Below are 20,182 nucleotides of genomic sequence, written 5' to 3'. Positions count from 1 at the left end.
GGCAGTATGACTTGAGCCTGAAATTCCAGTGTACTACTGAAACATTGAATCCCCTTCTGCTTGTGAATGGTGGATGCTGAGATATCAATTCTTTAAATGCTGCATTGTGGTTGGACCCGCGAGTATTTTTGTGTTAGTCACAACTTCCACACGAGGAGAACTGGGCTCCTAACTCCGTACAACATATTGCGTTAAGTTGCTGCTGAATCTTTCTGTTGTTTCTGGCAATCCTGTCAATACATCAATTATTTCAACACGCAAAGCTATACCTCTTTTACTACAGATCACTCCAACAAATCCTCATTCAAGTCCTTTGCAGAACCAGTGTGTAGTTAACCTCTGATAAGTTGTCACCTGTGCCACCTTTCTCCACATGTTTTGGCTGGAAGCCATCCATGCCCTGTATTTCACCATTTGCAGGTTGCATTACATGCAGATATCCTTTAAAGTATGCTTGATGTCAGGTTCTGATGAAATAGTTTGAATGGGAGAGTTAGTCATAATATCACCTGCTTTTTCAGGTCTTGTGCTAATGCCACAGCCTGGTCAGATTGGGTGACTGAAATGATAAGGACACCAGAGTGACAATATATGAATATGATACAAGAGGTGCAGGTTTATATTATTTTCAGGTTGTAAATGTGAATAGATTGTGAGATTGTGGGACAGTAGGATGTGAAAGAAAAAATTTAAACTCATGATACTAGCCCTGCTGTTGGCTAAAACTTTAGCAATGGTTGCTGCAATGACTGTCTCTTCTATCAAGGTTAAGTTGGCAGCTATGTCCATCTCACTCCCGTTAGCTCCTGCTGCCTCCAGTTATATGCCATCTAGTAAGAAGGAAAAACCAGTGTCAATGGCATGATGTGGCTGCAATGATTACGGAGGCCTTGATGTGGAGGTGCCAGTGTTGGACGGGGTGGGGGGGGTGTACAAGGTCAGAAATCACACAACACCAGGTCGTGGTCCAACAAGTTTAGTCAAAATCACAAGCTTTCAGAGCACTGCTCCTTCATCAAATGAAGTCAGTTACTCCGAAAACTTATGATTTCAAATAAATGTGTTGAACTATCTCACCTGGTGACGCTTGACTTCTGACCTTGATTAAGGAGGGAGCAGTGTGCGTGAAGAGTTAGATATAAGACTTAACAGTACTGAGGGTGTGAACATGAGGTGAAGATTTAAATATTGTGTATGAATTGTACTCAGTAGAGATTTTGGTAAGACAGTTATGGGAAGTAATGCATAAAGCACTCAATGAGGATTGATGTGCAAGTGATGGAATGTGACATTTGAAGATGAATTCACTTGACCAAACATGTCAGGTTTTAAGCTTTTTTCTACTAAAATCCAGGTCTTCAGAGTTAGGTTGCTGGCATCATACACAATAGCAAGCTGCTGCCATTCTCCTTGCCCAATTTCTTTGGCTCCCGATAAACAGATGGACCTGTCTCTCTTCCTGTCCACCACCTCCAACAAGATACCTAAATCAGTTCAGAGAGCCTTGGTAGTGTGTTCTGTCTTCCAGTGTGCCATAATTCAGTGCTTCCCTTGTTCTCACAATACTTTACAAGCAGTTGCAACATGTGCTCCAGTCAGAACGTACCACTACTTTAAAAAATGCAGGCCGAACTTTAAATGGGGCTTCATCCGAATTGCCTGTGCTGAGGTACACAGTCACATTAACATGTTTGCTGCTGGACATACACATATGTCATACATATCAGCCAGCAGCCTGAGATCTGTGCAATGCTCATAGTGGCAGTGATGAGAGCTTGTTAATTATGCATTGCAAATCCCATGCCTGTTTTCAGACAGAGTCCAATTTTTCCAACTATTGTTTTTGATTTCGCAGAATGCATAGATTCATGAGAATACAAGCTGCACAACCTTTTCACCTCCTGTACCTCTGAAAAATGGGGGCTACCTTTCGCATAGCATTTCAAAGAGCACACTTAGCAGCGCAGAGTTCAGCCTCATTGACAGTTTGGCAGGACCACACCAGGTGAGGCTACAGAGCAAGCTAGATTCAATGGCTGAAGCAGTGGGAGGAGATGTACACTTCCCAGACATGGTGGAAAGGTGGGAGAGTGAAGTTGGTGAACGGTGAGTCCTGGGATCTAATCCTGAAGTGAATCTGATCTTTGATCCCCTGACAGCTCCATCCTGCCGATGGCCATGGTTGTAATGGTGAGAGCTCTAATGAAGGGGGCACAATTTGAGTGAGTTAAGAGCCTTCCTGCTTCTCTTAGCTCACTGGCGGTCCCCTCCCCCCTCCTCCTCAAGGCTGACCTTGCCTTCCTGTAGCTGCCAGGTTTACCATGGGTAGATTTAAACTGGCACAACAAGTTAAACTGTGGCTTCCAACTTCATTGATACATTCAAGTCACCATCCTGCTCACTAACAACAGGCTAATTGTCCCCCCACCCCATTCTCCCCTTGTGAAATCTAGAGGTTGATGAGTTGGAGGTAGCGCTCAGAATTTTTGTCCATTTAACTCCTGATTTACTCACAATTCCATCCACTCACACTTGTTGAAATACGCCCACAGTAGCAGTGCAGGAAGAGACCTTCTAGCTGTTGTTTCAGAATTTCACCAATAATTTCTGTTCTGAGGCTATCATTGTTGAATTCAATGCTTTATTGGAAATGGGAATCACTTGTAGTGTTCACTGAGAAAGAGGCCGATTTGGAGAGTTAATTAGCAGTGATGCTGAAATGGGTGCAGCAGATGCTGCATTGCTTTTCTTGTGACAATATATAAACAGTGAATAAAGTCATCAGTTCAACTCAAACAATTCCATTTCCAAAAATGAATGATTTTCCTCCTTCCTCCCATTTAGCTTGTAAGATCCTAACTTTGATAATCAGCACATATAAATTCAGGGTTAACTTAAACTAAATCAGTCAACTTCCTCAAGATTTCCGAAACTGGTGGGTTCTGATCTATCAATCAGGATTTCAGTGAATTGTATGAGGAGACAGTGTTACTCTTTATTAGCATCTGGCAAGAACGCCTAAGGCCAACTGGAATGAGGCAACAGATGATGGTCATCTGTCAATGAGGCTAATTGTGTGAGAACTTCACTGAGTGTCTGAGCTGAGCTGAGCCTTATGTTGTTTTGTTGGATTGGGTGTTTTGCCACAAGGCCCTCTTGAATTTTCTTGCCCTATCCACTTCATAGATATCAGCCTAAAGACAGACAGCCTTTGCACAGCCGCCATCTTTGAAAGGCTGATGTACACTTGGACCAGGGTTGGCAATCTGTCCTTGCCACAGCCAGTCAACATCATGCTCCGAACCTACACTGCTCATTGCACATAATCGGTATGGCTGACAGTCCTTCCCCATTCTCTCACGTTCATCTCTGTTTAACTACTATGCCACACATTTTACCAGTCCATAGCTACAACACATCTGAACTCGTTCAGTCAGACCTCGATAAGCATCTGCCTGTATGCGGAGAACGCGTAACCGATGGTTTTGAATTATGATACTTGAAATAAAACTCTAACCACAAAATTAAATGCCTGGACTCTGATGAAATAAATTTAACCTCTTGTATTTAATGGGTAATAGGATAGTTAAAAGGGGAACATCAGTGGAAATACATTACTAAATATTTTAATAATGCAAAGAAACTATCTTGGGAAAATAATATGCAATTATTAACAATACATCTTGTGATGCAAGGTGTATGATATAAATGTATCGAATTAATGACATGTAGGCACTTTTTTCTGTGTATGTGTATGTTTAACTTGCCAGTGTTTCTGGAGCCATGTTTTATTTTTCTTAAATGGTATGAGAAAAAGAACCACTGGGGTGATAATAGGAAGGGTTTTTTTTGTATTAGGGGAGTTTTATGAGTGAGCAGAATAAATTTGGAAGAATATTGGCTTGTCTTCCCCTTAGAGGGCTCAACACTGTTTTGTTTGCTTTAAGGAAAAAAACCAGGACTTGGGAAGCTTCTGTTTTTCTGTTTGCAGAAATTCCGATGCATGTTAGGTTTAGGAAACAGCTTCTCTTGAAGAAAGTATTGGTTTAGAACTACAAAGAAAATGGTTACTGCATTGTAATGAATTTAATTTGAAAACTACAGACTTGCAAGTGTCTGATTACAGCCCTGAAAGGATTATTCAAGGTTGAGAAAGTTTACATTCAGTTGCATGACTATTCAAGGAAGAGACTACTAAATTCTCAAAACTGGGAATGGAAGGAAACAGTTAAGTTAAACCTGATGATGTGATAAAGAAGCAAACTCTCTCTCATACTGAAGAACTCTAAAGTAATATTTGAGTACTCGAAAGTGGTGGTATTGGGATAGATGAGATTGTATTTTCACTGTGTGTTCAAAAATCTCTCATTGTTATATGCGAATAGCATAGTTTGTTCTCTAATTATCTTTTCTTTTGTGTTCTCAACTTCTGTTTTATTGTTAATATCAATTCTGCAGCATTTCAGTATTTCAGTGAAAGACCAGTACATCAAATTAAAATAAACAAAGTATGATCTATCAAGCCAGATATCAGTCTGGAATCTGAGGTGTCCCACAATAACATCAGTGGGAATCCTAACAATCCATGATAAATGTGATGATATAATGTAGGAAGCATGTCTCAGTTAAATGGCTGCAAGAAATTTGTGAGTTTACTTAGCAATCTTTGACTCTGCTGTCCATGTTGATGTCAGTTCTGCTATCGCCATTATCACTAGTGCAGCATATCTCAATGTTAAATGTAATCTATATCTAGCTGAAGGCACTTATTATGTGGAACTAGACCTCCTCCACTTCCAAAACCACTTCTCCATTATCACATTTCACCTCCTTCATCACAAAGACAAAATGCTCCATAGTCAGACTTCTTCCTTTCTTTCCACAGCAAACTGATCTGTTGTCAACTATATTCTTTTCCATAACATGCACAGTCTGTCATCCTGTCGAGTGGCTTTCCCTCCATCATTCACAATTGTCTTCCCCCATTTTCAATTATCATCTCTTCCATCATTGAGACAGTCAGTTCCCGATACCATCCACCTGCTCTTCCATCTGTATAACAGCCAGTATAAATTTGCAGTTACTCTGTTTGGCCAGAACACATATATATGGGCAATCAATCCACAAACTTAACACTGACAGAATGCTAGAGCCCACGACAAATCACAAGAGAAATGTAACCAACTTGCATACTGTTGGACATTACTAATTTTTTTTGACATATGTTAAGTATTTCCCTGGATTTTGCACCTCTGTCAAAAAACTATTCTGCAAACAATGATACCATGGAATAGAATATGCATCCATTACTGAAGGGACATTGCTGATCAACTTGATGTTATTGGAGTGAATCTCATACCCTTCCATTTGGTGCAGACATTGTTCCCAATATGCCAAGTTATCTCTTTCCTTACTAACAGATTGATGAAAAGTAGACCAATCTTTTTAAAGCATTGTCAAGCAAGAAATTAGTTATAGAAATCAGAATAATGTTCACACAACAAAAATTCCCAGTCATCATAGACTCACCTCACCTTTGAAAGCTAAACTCTAAATAAAATCAAGCAGCTTCTAGACTACTCCATAATTGTAGACACTCCACACTTAATAATAAAGTTGATCATTACACTTCTTTCATTGCAATGCTTCTACCTGGTGTTCTGTTTCTGTTTTATGCCTGACATTCAATCATGACTTTCAAAGTGAAGCAATGCAATGTTTCCAGTTTACAGATCTCGAACAGCCAGAAAGATATTGGGTCAAACTTATACTATACTTGAGTTTGCTGCCTGACTAAGTTGTGTCTATTTTCACAGATTTCTATTATGATGCCCTTTAATTAATTCACTTTCAGAGAACACATTTCCCTACAGGTTTAAGGTTCATGTGGATGAGCAACCAGCAACTAATCCCTGTAACTATGGGATAGTTATCGCATCGGTATTGTTATTTGAAAGGTACTTTGAGAGTCCCTGGTAGATGCAGCTGAGTTTGTTGCATGTGGTTTATGCCATTTTCTTGCAAGAAAGAAAGCCCAGCTCATAAAGCCCAATCTAAATTTAGTTCATTTTGATTGATGCTAAGCCATGATGATTTTCACCCAGCCACATTTGTTCCATGCTGTACTTCAACAGATAGAGAATCATGCTAAGGTATCTCATGAATTCAATTAGAAAAATGCAGCATAGTCATTTAGATTTGGAAAGTCCATTTGTTACTAATAGTGATCAACCAGACATTGTCAGTTTCAGGATATAAATTAACCCCGTGTACATGGTGCCAGATTGCATGTTTAAGTCTGTACTTGGCCTATCTGTCAGATCTCAGTCCCATTGTTCAGCTCATGATTGCATGCTTAGATCTGTATTTACATCAACAGTTGTCTTCAGTTTTTCAGATCAGAAGTATGTGTTTAGAGTTATACTTGCCTCCAATCAACACATGGTATCGAGCAGACAATGCAGGTCATTTTGCCAGAAAGATATGTGGGAGTTGAAGACATACCCACATAGAGCAGACCACGCATGGTGAATGATGCACAGGAATGGGTCCACTTGCACCAACATGTAGGGTTCACAGGTTAAGCTTGGTGTAAATGTTGACCCTTGGTTTTGAAAGAAGTTTTTGAAGATTCAGATGTTGCCATATACCCCATGATATACAGAACTTGTTTATTTCTCACATTTCTACTTCTGTAAAGAATTTTTTTTTAAAAACTAGAATCTTAGATGTCTTCGAACTTAAGTACCAAATGTTTCCTTTGGTTCTCTATTTTAGCTGAATGCGGGGCATCTGTAACTGGAAATGAAGGCATTCTTCTTTCACCCAATTACCCAGCTGATTACAGCAACAACCATGAATGCATCTATTCCATTCAAACACAGCCAGGCAAAGGAATACATTTGAAATCAAGAACGTTCAGACTCCAGGAAGGAGATATTCTGAAGGTAAGAACAGCACTGTGCAATGTGACAGGTTAAGGAGCACAAAAATCTTTTGAAACTTTGCTCTCTGCACAGTGTGACATTTCAATGTCTTGCTTGTGTACAGTGAAAACTGATGCTTTCAAAAACTGCTAATTAAGTGATTGCTGCTTTGCAATTTGATGTAATTAGGTAGAGAATGGACCCTTTTGTAAAAGATACAGTCAAGTGAAGTCAGCTTAAAGGAATCTCTATTTAAGGATGATTTGATTGCTTTATACCAATGATCTCCGACAGCATAAAAAAGCCAGAAGTGTTAAGATAACAAAATCCTATCAGACTACAAGTTGAAGAGAAACACCAGGGAGCTGAAACTAGAGAAGCTGAATGCACAAAAATCTTAAAGAAGTGGGAATTAGGCAATGGATCTTGGCAATCGGTCACACAGAAGCAGCTGGGCAACAAGCTACAGAGACATTCATGTCATTGCACTCAGCTGTGGAAGAGCTACAAGAGGCTTGGAAGTTAACAGGAACAATACACAAAAGATACTTGCTCATGATGTCCGAAGATATCTTGGTACAATCATCACTTCCATGTGCAAAAGGAACAGCCTGAATTTTTCATGCTGGTGGAATATTGAGGATAATTTGTGTCATCACAAAGAATATAACACAAAACAATGAAGTTGTAAGTCTATTGAATTCAGCTAAAGTCTTTGAAGTACTCGAATATGTCAATTACTTAGTGAAGTTAATGCATTGGTGAAAAATTGAACTTCTTCAGTCTTTTGCAACCATTGCTAATGGGAAGTGTTAACTTCGGATGAATCATGCAGGCTGGATGCAAAGGAGAATTCCTCCTCCTGTGTTATAGCAATGCAGTGCAACCTAACCTTAAAAGAAGGAATTTGAATTGATGAAACATCTTTCAGAATCTGAGGATGTCCCAAAGCACTTTACAGCCAATCAAGTCTTTTATCAACACTTCTAGAGCCAACAGTCCGGGAATGTGATTTGTCTGAGATTTGTGTGAGAGTTTCTGTCTCAAAGGTGGGGGGGTCCACACAGCCAACCATAAAACCACCCAATGCAGTAGTCTAGGGCAGTGTGTTGCTTGAGGTAAAAGCATGCAAATTTTCATCTTTATACTGAATGTATGATATTAAGAATAATGAAAATGGAGAAGTTCTGAGGTGCTCCTTTAGATGTAGAAGGACTTTGTGTTTGCTTGCTTCCAAAACCGTTATTCTGGTCCATATCAGTGACAGTGGCCATTTCAGTTGAGACCACCTGGATCAAGGATGTGTTTATACAGTCAGCTAAACCAATGTTTCAAAATTAATGATATCTAAAAAATTTCTGGTAGCAGGAGAAGTAAAGTTTCATGTTAAATCTTGCATCAGATATGATGTTGCATTCACACAGCTATTACATTATTCATTATATGTGAAGAACTCACCCTCAACTGAAATGATCTCGTCTTTTTCAACAAACTGCAACTGGCATTTGATTTAGCAAGCCCCCACCAGGGACACCATGTGAAGAATATTTTCAATACCAACAAAAATTGCATGAAAACTTTTAGTTGTTTGTCTGAAAAGCCACAAGATTTGTTTTTCCCTTTGATCAAAAACTGTGTGCTTTCTAATAGTTGCCAAGTATGAAGAGTAGATTCTTCCTGCACCCTCCATTGTACATGTCTCACAGTATTTTTAATATGGGAATATACATAAGACATAGTAACTAAAGCCTCAGACTCAAAACATGAATAGCATGGGGCAACCTTCACCATGGGTAATAGATTTGGCTAAAACGACTTTGACAAATGTACCAATTTCTATTTTTCACTGCAGAATTTTAACTAATAATTTCATTGCTTTTTATATGACATAGTTTGCAGGACAATCCATGCCAAAAAAAAAATTCAGCATATGTGATGTAGTGAAGTATTTTGAACAGTTTCAGTAGAACAGGACACTGAATAAATATTATAATGTTATGTTTACATCAGACTTCACACACAATAGTACTTGGATTTATTCAATGGCCGATTCTACTGAAACTGCTCAGAACACGTTCTGGCCGCTGGGAGTTCCAGAAGTGATGATAGCCAACAATTTGTCCTGATCCACCCATGTTGACGTGATGGTCAGGAGAGCACAACAATGTCTCTACTTCCTCAGGAGGCTCAGGAATTTTTGATGTCCGCAAAGACTCTTACCAATTTTTATAGATGCATCATGGAAAGCATCTTATGTGGATGCATCACAGTGTGGTATGAAAACTGCTGTTTGCAAGATCGCAAAAAAACTACAGCGAGTTGTGAACACAGCCCAGTCCATCCACAAACCAGCCTTCCATCCATTGACTCCATCTACACTTCCCATTGCCTCGGGAAAGCAACCAATATTATCAAAGGCCCCTCCCACCCTGGTTATACTCTGTTCCACCCTCTTGCACTGGGCAGAAGATAAAAAACTTTGAATGCACCTAAAATTAGATTCATGAACAGCTTCTTCCCCACTGTTATCAGACTTTTGAATTGGCCTCTCAAATGTTCATGTTGATCTCTCTCTCTCTGCACCTTTCCTGTGGCTGTAACACTGTATTCTGCGGTCTGTTCTGCCACCTTGATGCACTTTGTATGGTACGAGCTACCTGTAGAACATGCAAAACAACACTTTCCACTGTGTCTTCGTACATGTGACATCTCTAAATTAATCAATCAATTAATCCATTGTACTGACTACTTATAAGCAGATTGATAATTTACAAGCAATGTATATTCAAGGAAAGTACATAATTTAATGAAAGTGCTGTCATTGTGGATTGAGTTGTATTCTCTATCCTGATATTAGGGGTTTGAATTAACCCCTGACTGGCAAATCTCTCTGACTTCTGATTATAAGAACAACTGAAATGGGCTGAGATTGATTCAATCCACTTCTAGGTTGACATGTTCCACAGCATATAATATTTTACAACATATCACTTAAAGATGAAAATTGGTATGTAACTATTCCATTTTACTCCCATTGATTATAAAGCAGGCACATTACTAAGAGTTAAGGTGTTGCGACTAGCTCACTCATTCCTGGCAACCTGTCAGAAGATTGTAGTTTCAAACCCTGAACCATTCATCCGAGTTTATAATCTAGATTAATTCTTCAGCCTGCCAAAGTTCAAAACAAACGTTTCTTTCATTTGAGATATTGAACTATGGTCTCAACTGCCCTCTAGATAAAAGATTGTGAATGACGTGTGGTGGCAGTGGAGTAGAATGCTCCAGCCAGAGGTCCTCCACTCTGCCTGTTCTTTTTTCTCTTTTGTTTCTCTCTCTTTCCTGTCTTCTCTCGCTTCTTTCATTCTCGGGCACCTGGTCCCAGCTTCTGAAGCAGGGACGCCGGTGACCAGCCCAAAGTGGGGATGCCAGTAGCCTAGTGGGGAGCATGGTGCCAATGGTCCAGTGAGGAGTGTGGTGCCAGTGGCCCAGTGCAGAGCAGTGGTAGCGGCCTGATTCTGGAGAATGGCAGACATGGCCAAGCATGGGAGCGGGGATACCTTCTCGCACAAGGGTACACTACAGTCCAGTTAAAATGTAGACATCAGGTTCACCAGGAACAATAAGGAGTCATTTGCAATGTTTTCTTGAGCAAAAACAAAAGATCAATTTCTTCCCTGCTAACCCAGAGAAAAATAATAATCTTGCAATGTCAGGCCCACACAAATGCATGCAAATTTAAAAGGGGAAAGGATCCTGTACAAAAAGTAAGATAAAGAACATATGGTTCAAAGCTTCATTGGCTATCCTTGAAATGTAAAGTTTTGAAACCATGGTTGGTTAGTGGTCTTGCTACGAATATTGTGGATACATGCTCTTTTCAATTTATATTGTCCCTTGACAGGCAGACAAAAAGAGAACTTTCTTTCAATTATCTAGTCACAACCCCATCTTCCTTCTCTGCCAAAAGCTGTTCCCTGAACTAGAAGCTGATCTGTGTATTCCAGTGTCTGGATTCCTTGTTTCCAAGCTTTATAATTGCAGGTGATATATTCTGTCTCTTACACTTAAAACTAATTAAACAGGTGCAAGTCAAAAATAGGAGATGCATTTCTTCACAACTGATTGCATGACTCAGTGTCTTTTGTTAAAAATGCTAATTTTGTTTCCAACAATTTTGTTTTTTTCCTTTTTGCTTTTATTAAGCTGAGCTTTCCAATGTGACTAACTAATTGATGGATTCATATTGAGTCTGTTTATAATTTTCCTATCTAAAATCATGACTTTCACTCCATGAAAGTTCTAGGCATTAAAATCAGAGATGATGGAAATTAAAAATATATGGTAATTATTTTTGTCCACTCTGGTGTCAAAAGTTAAAAGATGTTGGATCTGCAGAGATGAACACAATTCCAAAGTAGACAATAGAACACAGCAACATACTAAGGTAGCACTTCTAATGTAATAAAGAATGCAAGACATCTCAGATGGATCTAACTAATTATTTAATGAATGTGAACTGGCCAGGAAGGCCAGCATTTATTGCCCATCCCTAATTATCCTCAAATTGAATGAGTTCCTAATTTAATTTCAGGTGGCAATTAAGAATCATACCCTCTTGTGCATCTAGAATCATGTGAATCATAGACCAATGATATGGCTGATTTACCTTCTCTGAAGGGCATTAGTGAAACAGATGGGTTTTTATGGCAACTGGCAAGAGTTTCCTAGTCATTATCAATACTAACTTTGATAATTCCAGATTTATTAATTGAATGGTCACCATCTAGCAGGGTGTGATTCTTCAGAGTATTAGTCTGGATCTTGGGATTATTAATGTAGTGACAATACTACTATGCTACCCAAACACATTGCAAAGTCCAGGACTACATGCTGAGGGACATATTAAACTTGGGGCAGCTGCCGCCAAGTTTAAGTGGGGTAAGGCCTCTATCTAAGGTCTTTCTGTCAAAGTACAGTAAGGGTCTGTTCAGTTACTGGACTGTCCCGATGACCCAAATACATATAAACAGTTGCTAATACCTAACATAATTAAGAAATGCCTTTAAATTAATTGTAACTATCAAGAAAGTCAAATCTCAATCTGTTTTCATCTCTGAGTGCAAAAAGTGTATAGATCCTAATTGCTTCAGTAACTATGTATGTACATAAAGAGTTCTTTTTAAAGAATAAAGAGTATTTATGAAAAAAGTGTACACACCAAGGGCCAGAGGATAACATTAGATCATGTGACAAAATGCTCGATCAAAGTGGGAAGTTCTAAGGAATGTCATAAAGGAGGAACTTGAGGTAGTGAGCTAGCTGTACAGTTGTGCAGGTCCAGAATTGGGACTTTATACATAGCCATCTGTGGTGGAGTGATTTAATGTAAGGGCTACACAAGAAACTAGAATTGAAGGAAGAAGGGAACCTTTAAAGATTGCTGAGAAGGAGGATATTGCAGAGATGTGGAGGAACAAAGTAATGGAATGATTTGAAAACAAGCATGAGAATTTTAAGATCAAGATATTACGTGACTGGAAGCCACTGTAGGTCAGTGGCAAGGAGCTGATGGGGAAATTGGACTTGAAGTGAGCCAAATCATGGGCAGCAAGGTTTTGAGTGACCACAAGTTTCTGAAGGTTAGAATGTGGGAGAAAAGGCAGCAGTGCATTGGAATAGTCCAATCCCAAGATCACATCAAAACTTTCTAAGTCAGATTTCGCTGAGTATGATTTTAAACTGCAGTGGTACTATCGTAAGGTAAACCACTTTTCAAAATTGGATTAAGACGTATTACTTCAGTAACAAAATCTCATGTATAACTCTGAAACTATGTCAAGTGTGCAATGTTGGTTTCCAATTACTTTGCAAGAGCAGAGGTGTTGTATGAATGAGTCATAGAGTCATAGAAATGTACAGCACTGAAACAGGCCCTTTGGTCCAACTCATCCATGTGGATCAGATATCCGAAATTAATCTAGCCCCATTTGCCACCACTTGGCCCATATCCCGTTCAAACCTTCCTGTTCATATACCCATCCAGATGCCTTTTAAATGTTGTAATTATACCAGCCTCCACCACTTCCTTTGGCAGTTCGCCCCATGTACACAGCACCCTCTGTGTGAAGAAGTTGGTCCCTAGGCCCCTTTTAAATCTTTCCCCTCTCAACTGAAACCTATGCACTCTAGTTTTGGATTCCCCTATCCTGGGAAAAAGACCTTGAGTATTCACTCTATCCATGCAGCCCCCTCCCGCCATCCACCATGATTTTATAAACTGTATAAGGTTACTCTCAGCTTCTGAGCCTCCAGAAATACTAGCCCCAGGCTATTCAGCCTCTCCCTATAACTCAAACTTTCCAACCTGGCAACATCCTTGTAAATCTTTTCTGAACCCTTTCAAGTTTAACATCTTTCCTACAGCAAGGAGTATCCCACAGTATCGAAAAGTGGCCCAATCATTGCCGTCAACAGCCGCAACCTGACCTCTCAGTTCCTATACTCAATTCACTGAATAATAAAAGCAAACGTAACAAAAGCCTTCTTCACTATCTTGTCTACCTGCATTTGGCAGATTCAATTCCTGGAAGAACTTCTGTCATAAATCTAATTGTAACATCGTCAACATTGGTCAATGTGCCAGATATGAGATTCAGGAGATATCATCTGGGCCATAGTAGACATTATTTGGATTGCAGCTAAAGCTTCAATCCAGTTTAACCAATTGTCCTCTGATTGTCACCTTTGTGATGTGAGGGGAAGATTTTTTCCATATAATTTGTGCAATGATGCTGTAAACTGATTTGCTCAATTTAGATGTTGGCCTAAGAAGTAAATTGTATACTGTGATATGCTTTCTTGCATCTTTCAATAATGTTGCTTTTCTTGGATTACTAGATTTTTGATGGTAAGGACAGTTCCTCTCGTTTACTTGGTACCTTCACTGGATCACAGATGCTCAATATCGTTTTGAACAGTACTTCAAACAGCATGTGGCTTGAGTTCATCACAAATGCAGAGAACACCAGCAAAGGCTTTGAGCTCCTTTTCTCCAGTAAGTGTCAGATTAACCATGGTCAAGGAACTGTGTTAAATTGGGCTGTGCAGGTTCAAGTGATTGTAAAGATAATTCTTGTGTCGTTGTGATAATGTGTTAGTTTCAGATAGTGAATGTTATTGATCCTTTGAAGCAATGAATCTACAGTTCTTAATACAGCGGGTTTTCTATCTTTGGATGATTATTGAGGTGAAAGATGTCAACGCTGGGAAATTGAACTTTTCATTTTTAGCTCTCAATGTTATGATGTACTCTCCAGTCAAGCAATGCAGGGACATGTCAAATACCAACTCATTCTGCTATGTTTCAGCATTATGCTTCACTGTTTCATGTCTGAACACTTGGGTCCAACATGAGACAGAAGATCAGACATGGATCAGATATGGTGAAGAAAATGTTCAGAAGAAGCTTCGCCGGACCTGAAATGTTAACTCTGCTTTCTGACTACAGATACTTTCAGATTTGGTTCTTCAGCAATTTCTGTTTTTGCTTCAAATTCCCAGCATCTACAGTTATTTTTGTTTATTTTAATAAGCTACAGTGTGTTGGTTACCTGTCATACGGCCAGCATATATTCAACTCAATTTGATTGGACTGACAATCAGATGGCGTTGATAATGAACAGCAGCTGAGATGTTGTCCATTTTGCACTCGTGCCCAAGATGAATTTCCACCCATAATCACTGAAAATATTGTTGTCCAGAATTTTTAATCAAAATGTTAAAACATTGAATATATCCGATAAAGGATTTCAAACCCTTTTGGAGTACTCCAGAGAGGTGAAAGGTGGAATTTCCTGCTTGCTTGTGATTTTGAACATCAAGTTTAAATTTTCTGTTCCACTGTTCGATAGCTGGGTTTTCCATTGTGAAGTAAAATGGACTTAACCAGAAAGCTCTCCTGAAACCCTTCATCAACAGTGTTGTATAAGGTGGTGCTGAAAAAAAGAGAAACAAGTTGAAATAGAGAAGATTCAGAGTTGGTTTGGTTTTATTCTTGTTGGAGATCTTAGATCGGATGGTGAGGTTATGTTAATCTTTCGATTAGGACAGTCTTCTGTACCTGTGGTTTGCAACGGGCAGGAGGGAGTGGATTTCAGTCCATCCAAAACTAACTTTGGAGTCAATGGACAATTGAGGTGGGTCTGTCACAAGACCTGCAAGATCATCTAAGTATCTTTGTCCTGTTTACAACCCATTATTTATCGTAAAAATAAAATAATGAAATGCTTACATTATTCCTTGCACAACCACCGGATATCTCAAAGTGCTTAAATAAAAGTTGTAACGTAGGAAATGTGACAGACAATTTGTGCAGTGCAAATTCCCACAAACAATGACCTGCGAATCTGTATTAAGGATAGTACTTGGTCAGGACCCAGGGATGAATCTGCTGCTACTTTTAGAAATTGCATCTTCCGATTTCTTGTGTTCACTGCCACAGACAGACAAGACTGAAAACCTGGATGAAACTCTCAGTATATTTATCTATATTTGCCATATAAGTTACAAACAGTAGATAAAGTTAAAAGGGAAATATGAAATATTTTGTGGGAGATTGAGTCATAATACCAATGAGTTTAATTAATCTCAGTTTTCCTCTAATGAGACCATTGACTGATTAGAGATAGTCAACATGGCTTTATGTGTGGGAAATTATGTCTCACAAACTTGATTGCGTTTTTTGAAGAAGTAACAAAGAGGATTGATGAGGGCAGAGTGGTAGATGTGATCTATATGGACTTCAGTAAGGCATTCAACAAGGTTACCCATGGGAGACTGATGAGCACGGTTAGATCTCATGGAATACAGGGAGAACTCACCACTTGGATACAGAACTGGCTCAAAGGTAGAAGACAGAGGATGGTGGTAGAGGGTTGTTTTTCAGACTGGAGGCCTGTGACCAATGGAGTGTCACAAGGATCGGTGCTGGGTCCACTACTTTTCATCATTTATATAAATGATTTGGATGTGAGCACAAGAGGTATAGTTAGTAAGTTTGCTGATTACACCAAAATCAGAGGTGTAGTGTACAGCGAAGAAGGTTACCTCAGACTACAATGGGATCTTAATCAGATGAGCCAATGGGCTGAGAAGTGGCAGATGGAGTTTAATTTAGATAAATGTGAGGTGCTGCATTTTGGGAAAACAAATCTTAGCAGGACTTATAAACTTAACGGTAAGTCCTAGGGAATGTTGCTGAACAAAGAGACCTTGGAGTGCAGGTTGTTAGCTACTTGAAAGTGGAGTTGCAGTTAACTAGGATAGTGAGGAAGGCATTTGGTATGCTTTCCTTTATTGGTCAGAGTATTGAGTACAAGATTTGGGAGGTCATGTTGCAGCTGTACAGGACATCAGAAAGATGTTGTGAAACTTGAAAGGGTTCAGAAAAGATTTACAATGACGTTGCCACATTTGGAGGATTTGAACTATAGGGAGAGGTTGAATACACTAGGGCTATTTTCCCTGGTGCATCGGAGGCTGAGCGGTGACCGTATAGAGATTCATAAAATCATAAGGGGCATGGATAGAATAAGTAGACAAAGTCTTTTCCCTGTGGTGAGGGCATCCAGAACTAGAGGGCATAGGTTTAGGGTGAGAGGAAAAAGATATGAAAAAGACCTAAGGGGCAACTTTTTTACTCAGAGGGTGGTACATGTATGGAATGAGCTGCCAGAGGAAGTGGTGGAAGCTGGTACGATTCCAACATTTCAAAAGGCATCTGGATGTGTATACGAATAGTAAGTTCCTGTATCCTACTTGCTGATTTCCATTTTGAGGATATGCTGATTGTATTGGAATCATGGGTAGTGCCATTGTAAACTTTGCATTTTTTTAAATTGGTTCTTAATTGACTTTTGAGCACCTTTCAAACGTTCAGCTTCAGTATTCATCATGTACAAGAAGCCAGGTATTTATAGTTAAATGCAACAGTTAGTCATGGCAAGTGGTGTTTAATCCATTATCCCTTCTGTTCCACGTGAACAAATTCCAATTATGGTAGCAACCCTTTGAGTCAACTGATTCACTTCTTAGAACTTGGGAATATTTTGTAAAATTGGACTTATAATGTATACTGACAGTGTTATCTTTGTGGTTATTAACTGTAGATCATTACTGGATCAACTTGGAGAGATAATGTCATGGTAGTTAGACCAGCAAAAGGAACATTGTATTTGTCACAGTTAATTTACACAAGCCAAAAGCTAATTTTTTTTTCCCTTCAGATGTTACATTTTTAACACGAAATAATTTCCAATTTTTTTAATAGGTTTTGAATTGATCAGGTGTGAAGATCCAGGGACCCCACAGTTTGGCTTTAAGATCCAGGATGAGGGACACTTTGCTGGAACCACTGTTGTTTTTGATTGTAATCCAGGGTATACACTACGTGGGAACTCTGTACTCACCTGCTTAACTGGAGATCGCAGGGCCTGGGACAATATGCTGCCTTCCTGTGTAGGTATGAAACCACATTTTCACAAACTATTCTCTAAAAGCAGGTTACATTTTGGCTGCATAATTGTTTTACTGTTCTGATTTTACATTCTTTTCCATTCCCCAAGCTACAATTTTATGCTTAAGAAAATGACGAAGTCTTTTGGTGAAAGGAGTTAGATTGTATAAACTTCAAAGCACTGTTTCCTTGTATCCTCATTTAAGAGCTGAATTTGGTAATGCTCTGGGTATGACACCCATGAACTAAATACGCAAGATGGAATCTTCCATTTTCTTTTCACATCTTGTTCACATGCTTGCCAAGACACCCTTGCTGACTCTCCAGACAAATGCCTGCCATCACTTCAAGTCAGGCAGTATTGAGGGCAGTAGTGGGCATTCCTCAGAAATCAAGTCCCCAGTTGCGGAGGACCCACTCAATGAGACCTGCCAGCCAATCAGAGGCTGGCGGTTTTAGCATTCAGTATCACCACGGAGAGCACCGTGACTGCTGCTGGAACAAGGTTGTCAGGGAAGTGTTTTGTGCTGAAGAGTGTCTGGGTCATGAGGAGATTAGAAACAAGGCCAGGGCAGATAGCTCTCAGCACTCACCTTCCCTAATCCTGTGTACAGTTCAGGAATTCCCCCATACCTGCCACTGATAGGCTACCTGCCCTGGTTTACCATCTTCACTGATGGGCTGCCTGACATTTGTCTCACTTGAGCTGAAATTAAAGCAGCCCATGTGAGAGTTGTCCCTTATTGAATTGGTCACTTAAGGACCTCAATTGGCAGGGTGGAAAGATCAAACATGGGTTTTCCCATCCAGAACTTAATTCAGGTGAAGGCGAGGTGGGGGCAGGGTTCTAGTACAACACCATCCATCTCATTAATGTACCTTCCCACCTCATTGCCTCAGAAACTGGAGGATTCTGTCCACTGATACATTTTGTGGCTGTAACTTTATACATTGACAGTAGGTATCGTATTCCTATTTAATTTGCCTAGCTGTAGTGTTGGCTCCAGCTCCTTGGACATCAGAAACCCTATTGGATTTTTAAAATCCTTGTCTGAAAAGAGTCTTTAATCTTTGACCTTTTGTGGAAAGTGGTGGCAAACATACACTTCCCAAATTTATACAGGAAAAGTGGAGTAACACAACCAACACTAAGACATTTTACTATTAAAAATGTTTCTGGATATATATTTCTGTTTAGTAGAAAATAAATTAGAAGTGCAATTGTAAAATTCTCATTTTTCCAATGTCATGTGAGGGGGAGTGTTTATCCTGCCTCATTTTTATACTGGCTATTGAAAATATCACTTAAAAATGTTCAGAACTGTTGGATTTTTCACAGTTTGCTTTTGTGTATTGACATCTCCCCCTCTGAGATTTTTAACCAATCTGTTCAAATGTAATACACATCTGGAACAGCTGAGTCTTTCTCATCCAGAGGTAGGAGCACTGCCACCAGACCACAAGAGGCCTTTTTTTTCTTCAATAGTAATCTTAAGTGAGAAGTGTAACAAATTATAATTTAGATTCTGGATGATTGCAGAATGATTACAGAAGTATGAAGATCTACAGTTTGGAAGAAAAAAATTGAGTCAAGGTAGTAGGTGTTAATTGATGACATTTTCAACTACCTAGGGTGCACCCATCTGAGGGGGTAGACTAGACATTACTTTAAAGGGTTTTCTGAAAAATGACATGTTTGACAGTGCAGCTCTCCCTCACTACTGTTACAGATCAATGGAATGAGGGGAGCAAGGGAGTCACTTCACGGGAACCAGCTCTAGTACAGATAAACATCTGATTCATTGCCCGGTGGCTCAGTGGTTAGCACTGCTGCCTCATAGCACCAAGGTCCCAGGTTTAATTCCAGCCTTGGGTGACTGTCTGTATCGAGTTTGCACATTCTCCCTGTGTCTGCATGGGTTTTCTCCGGATGCTCTGGACTGGAGCACGCAGACATGGGGAGAATGTGCAAACTCCACACAGAAAGTCACCCGAGGCCTGAATTGAACCTGGGACCCTGATGCTGTGAGGCAGCAGTGCTAACCACTGAGCCACCGTGCCACCCTGCCACCCTTAATTCATCCAGTACAATCCCATTAGACTTTAAAAACATGTTTAACTCTGCATCATTGTTTTAATTTCTCATTTAATCTTGTTGAATTATTAGTCAGTGCCAACCTGGTAAGACTCTTTCAAAAACAATTACCTTGTTACCTGACAGCAAAAGAAACAAGAGTACGAGAAAGTCTATGGGCACTCAAACCTGCTGTGCTGTCCAGTAAGACCAAGGCTGACCTTTGACCTCAGCTTCATCTTCTTGTCCAATTAAAATATCCTTTCATTCACTTAAAGTCTAAGACTCCATTTATTACAGTCTTGAAAATGCTCAATGACTGAACATGAACATCTGGAGTTGAGAATTCATAACCATCTGAGAAAGCTATATCTTTAGTTTAGCCTTTATTCGGTCTAAGTTCCTCAATTCTGGAGTCTTCAGACAGGGGAAACACCATCTTAGCATCCACCCTGACTGAAGTTTCAGAATTATAATAAAACTGTCAAATAGTAACTAACAGCTTCAAAGCTATATAACAGTTGCATCTGGATTTTCTTACTATCTGGGAAAAATGTGGGAGTTGAGATTGCTGTCTTCTGTCAATTGTAGCTGACTTTCTTCTTTAATATTAGAGTGGTACTGGAAAAGCACAGCAGGTCAGGCAACATCCGAGGAGCAGGAAAA

The 20,182-nt window shown here is 39.6% G+C and overlaps 1 protein-coding gene across 1 annotated transcript in view; it reads left to right on the top strand.

Annotated features, from left to right (window-relative positions):
• Window positions 1-20,182, top strand: part of csmd2 (CUB and Sushi multiple domains 2) — a 602,495-nt gene that overhangs the window by 227,654 nt on the left and 354,659 nt on the right. The window contains exons 17-19 of the mRNA XM_072548527.1: window positions 6,778-6,947; window positions 13,827-13,983; window positions 17,257-17,448. Coding sequence (XP_072404628.1) covers window positions 6,778-6,947; window positions 13,827-13,983; window positions 17,257-17,448 — 519 coding nt within the window. The remainder of the gene's footprint in view (window positions 1-6,777; window positions 6,948-13,826; window positions 13,984-17,256; window positions 17,449-20,182) is intronic.

Source organism: Chiloscyllium punctatum, chromosome 27 (assembly GCF_047496795.1).
Source record: "Chiloscyllium punctatum isolate Juve2018m chromosome 27, sChiPun1.3, whole genome shotgun sequence".
Taxonomy (NCBI): domain Eukaryota; kingdom Metazoa; phylum Chordata; class Chondrichthyes; order Orectolobiformes; family Hemiscylliidae; genus Chiloscyllium; species Chiloscyllium punctatum.
This window is presented reverse-complemented; position numbering and strand designations above follow the sequence as displayed.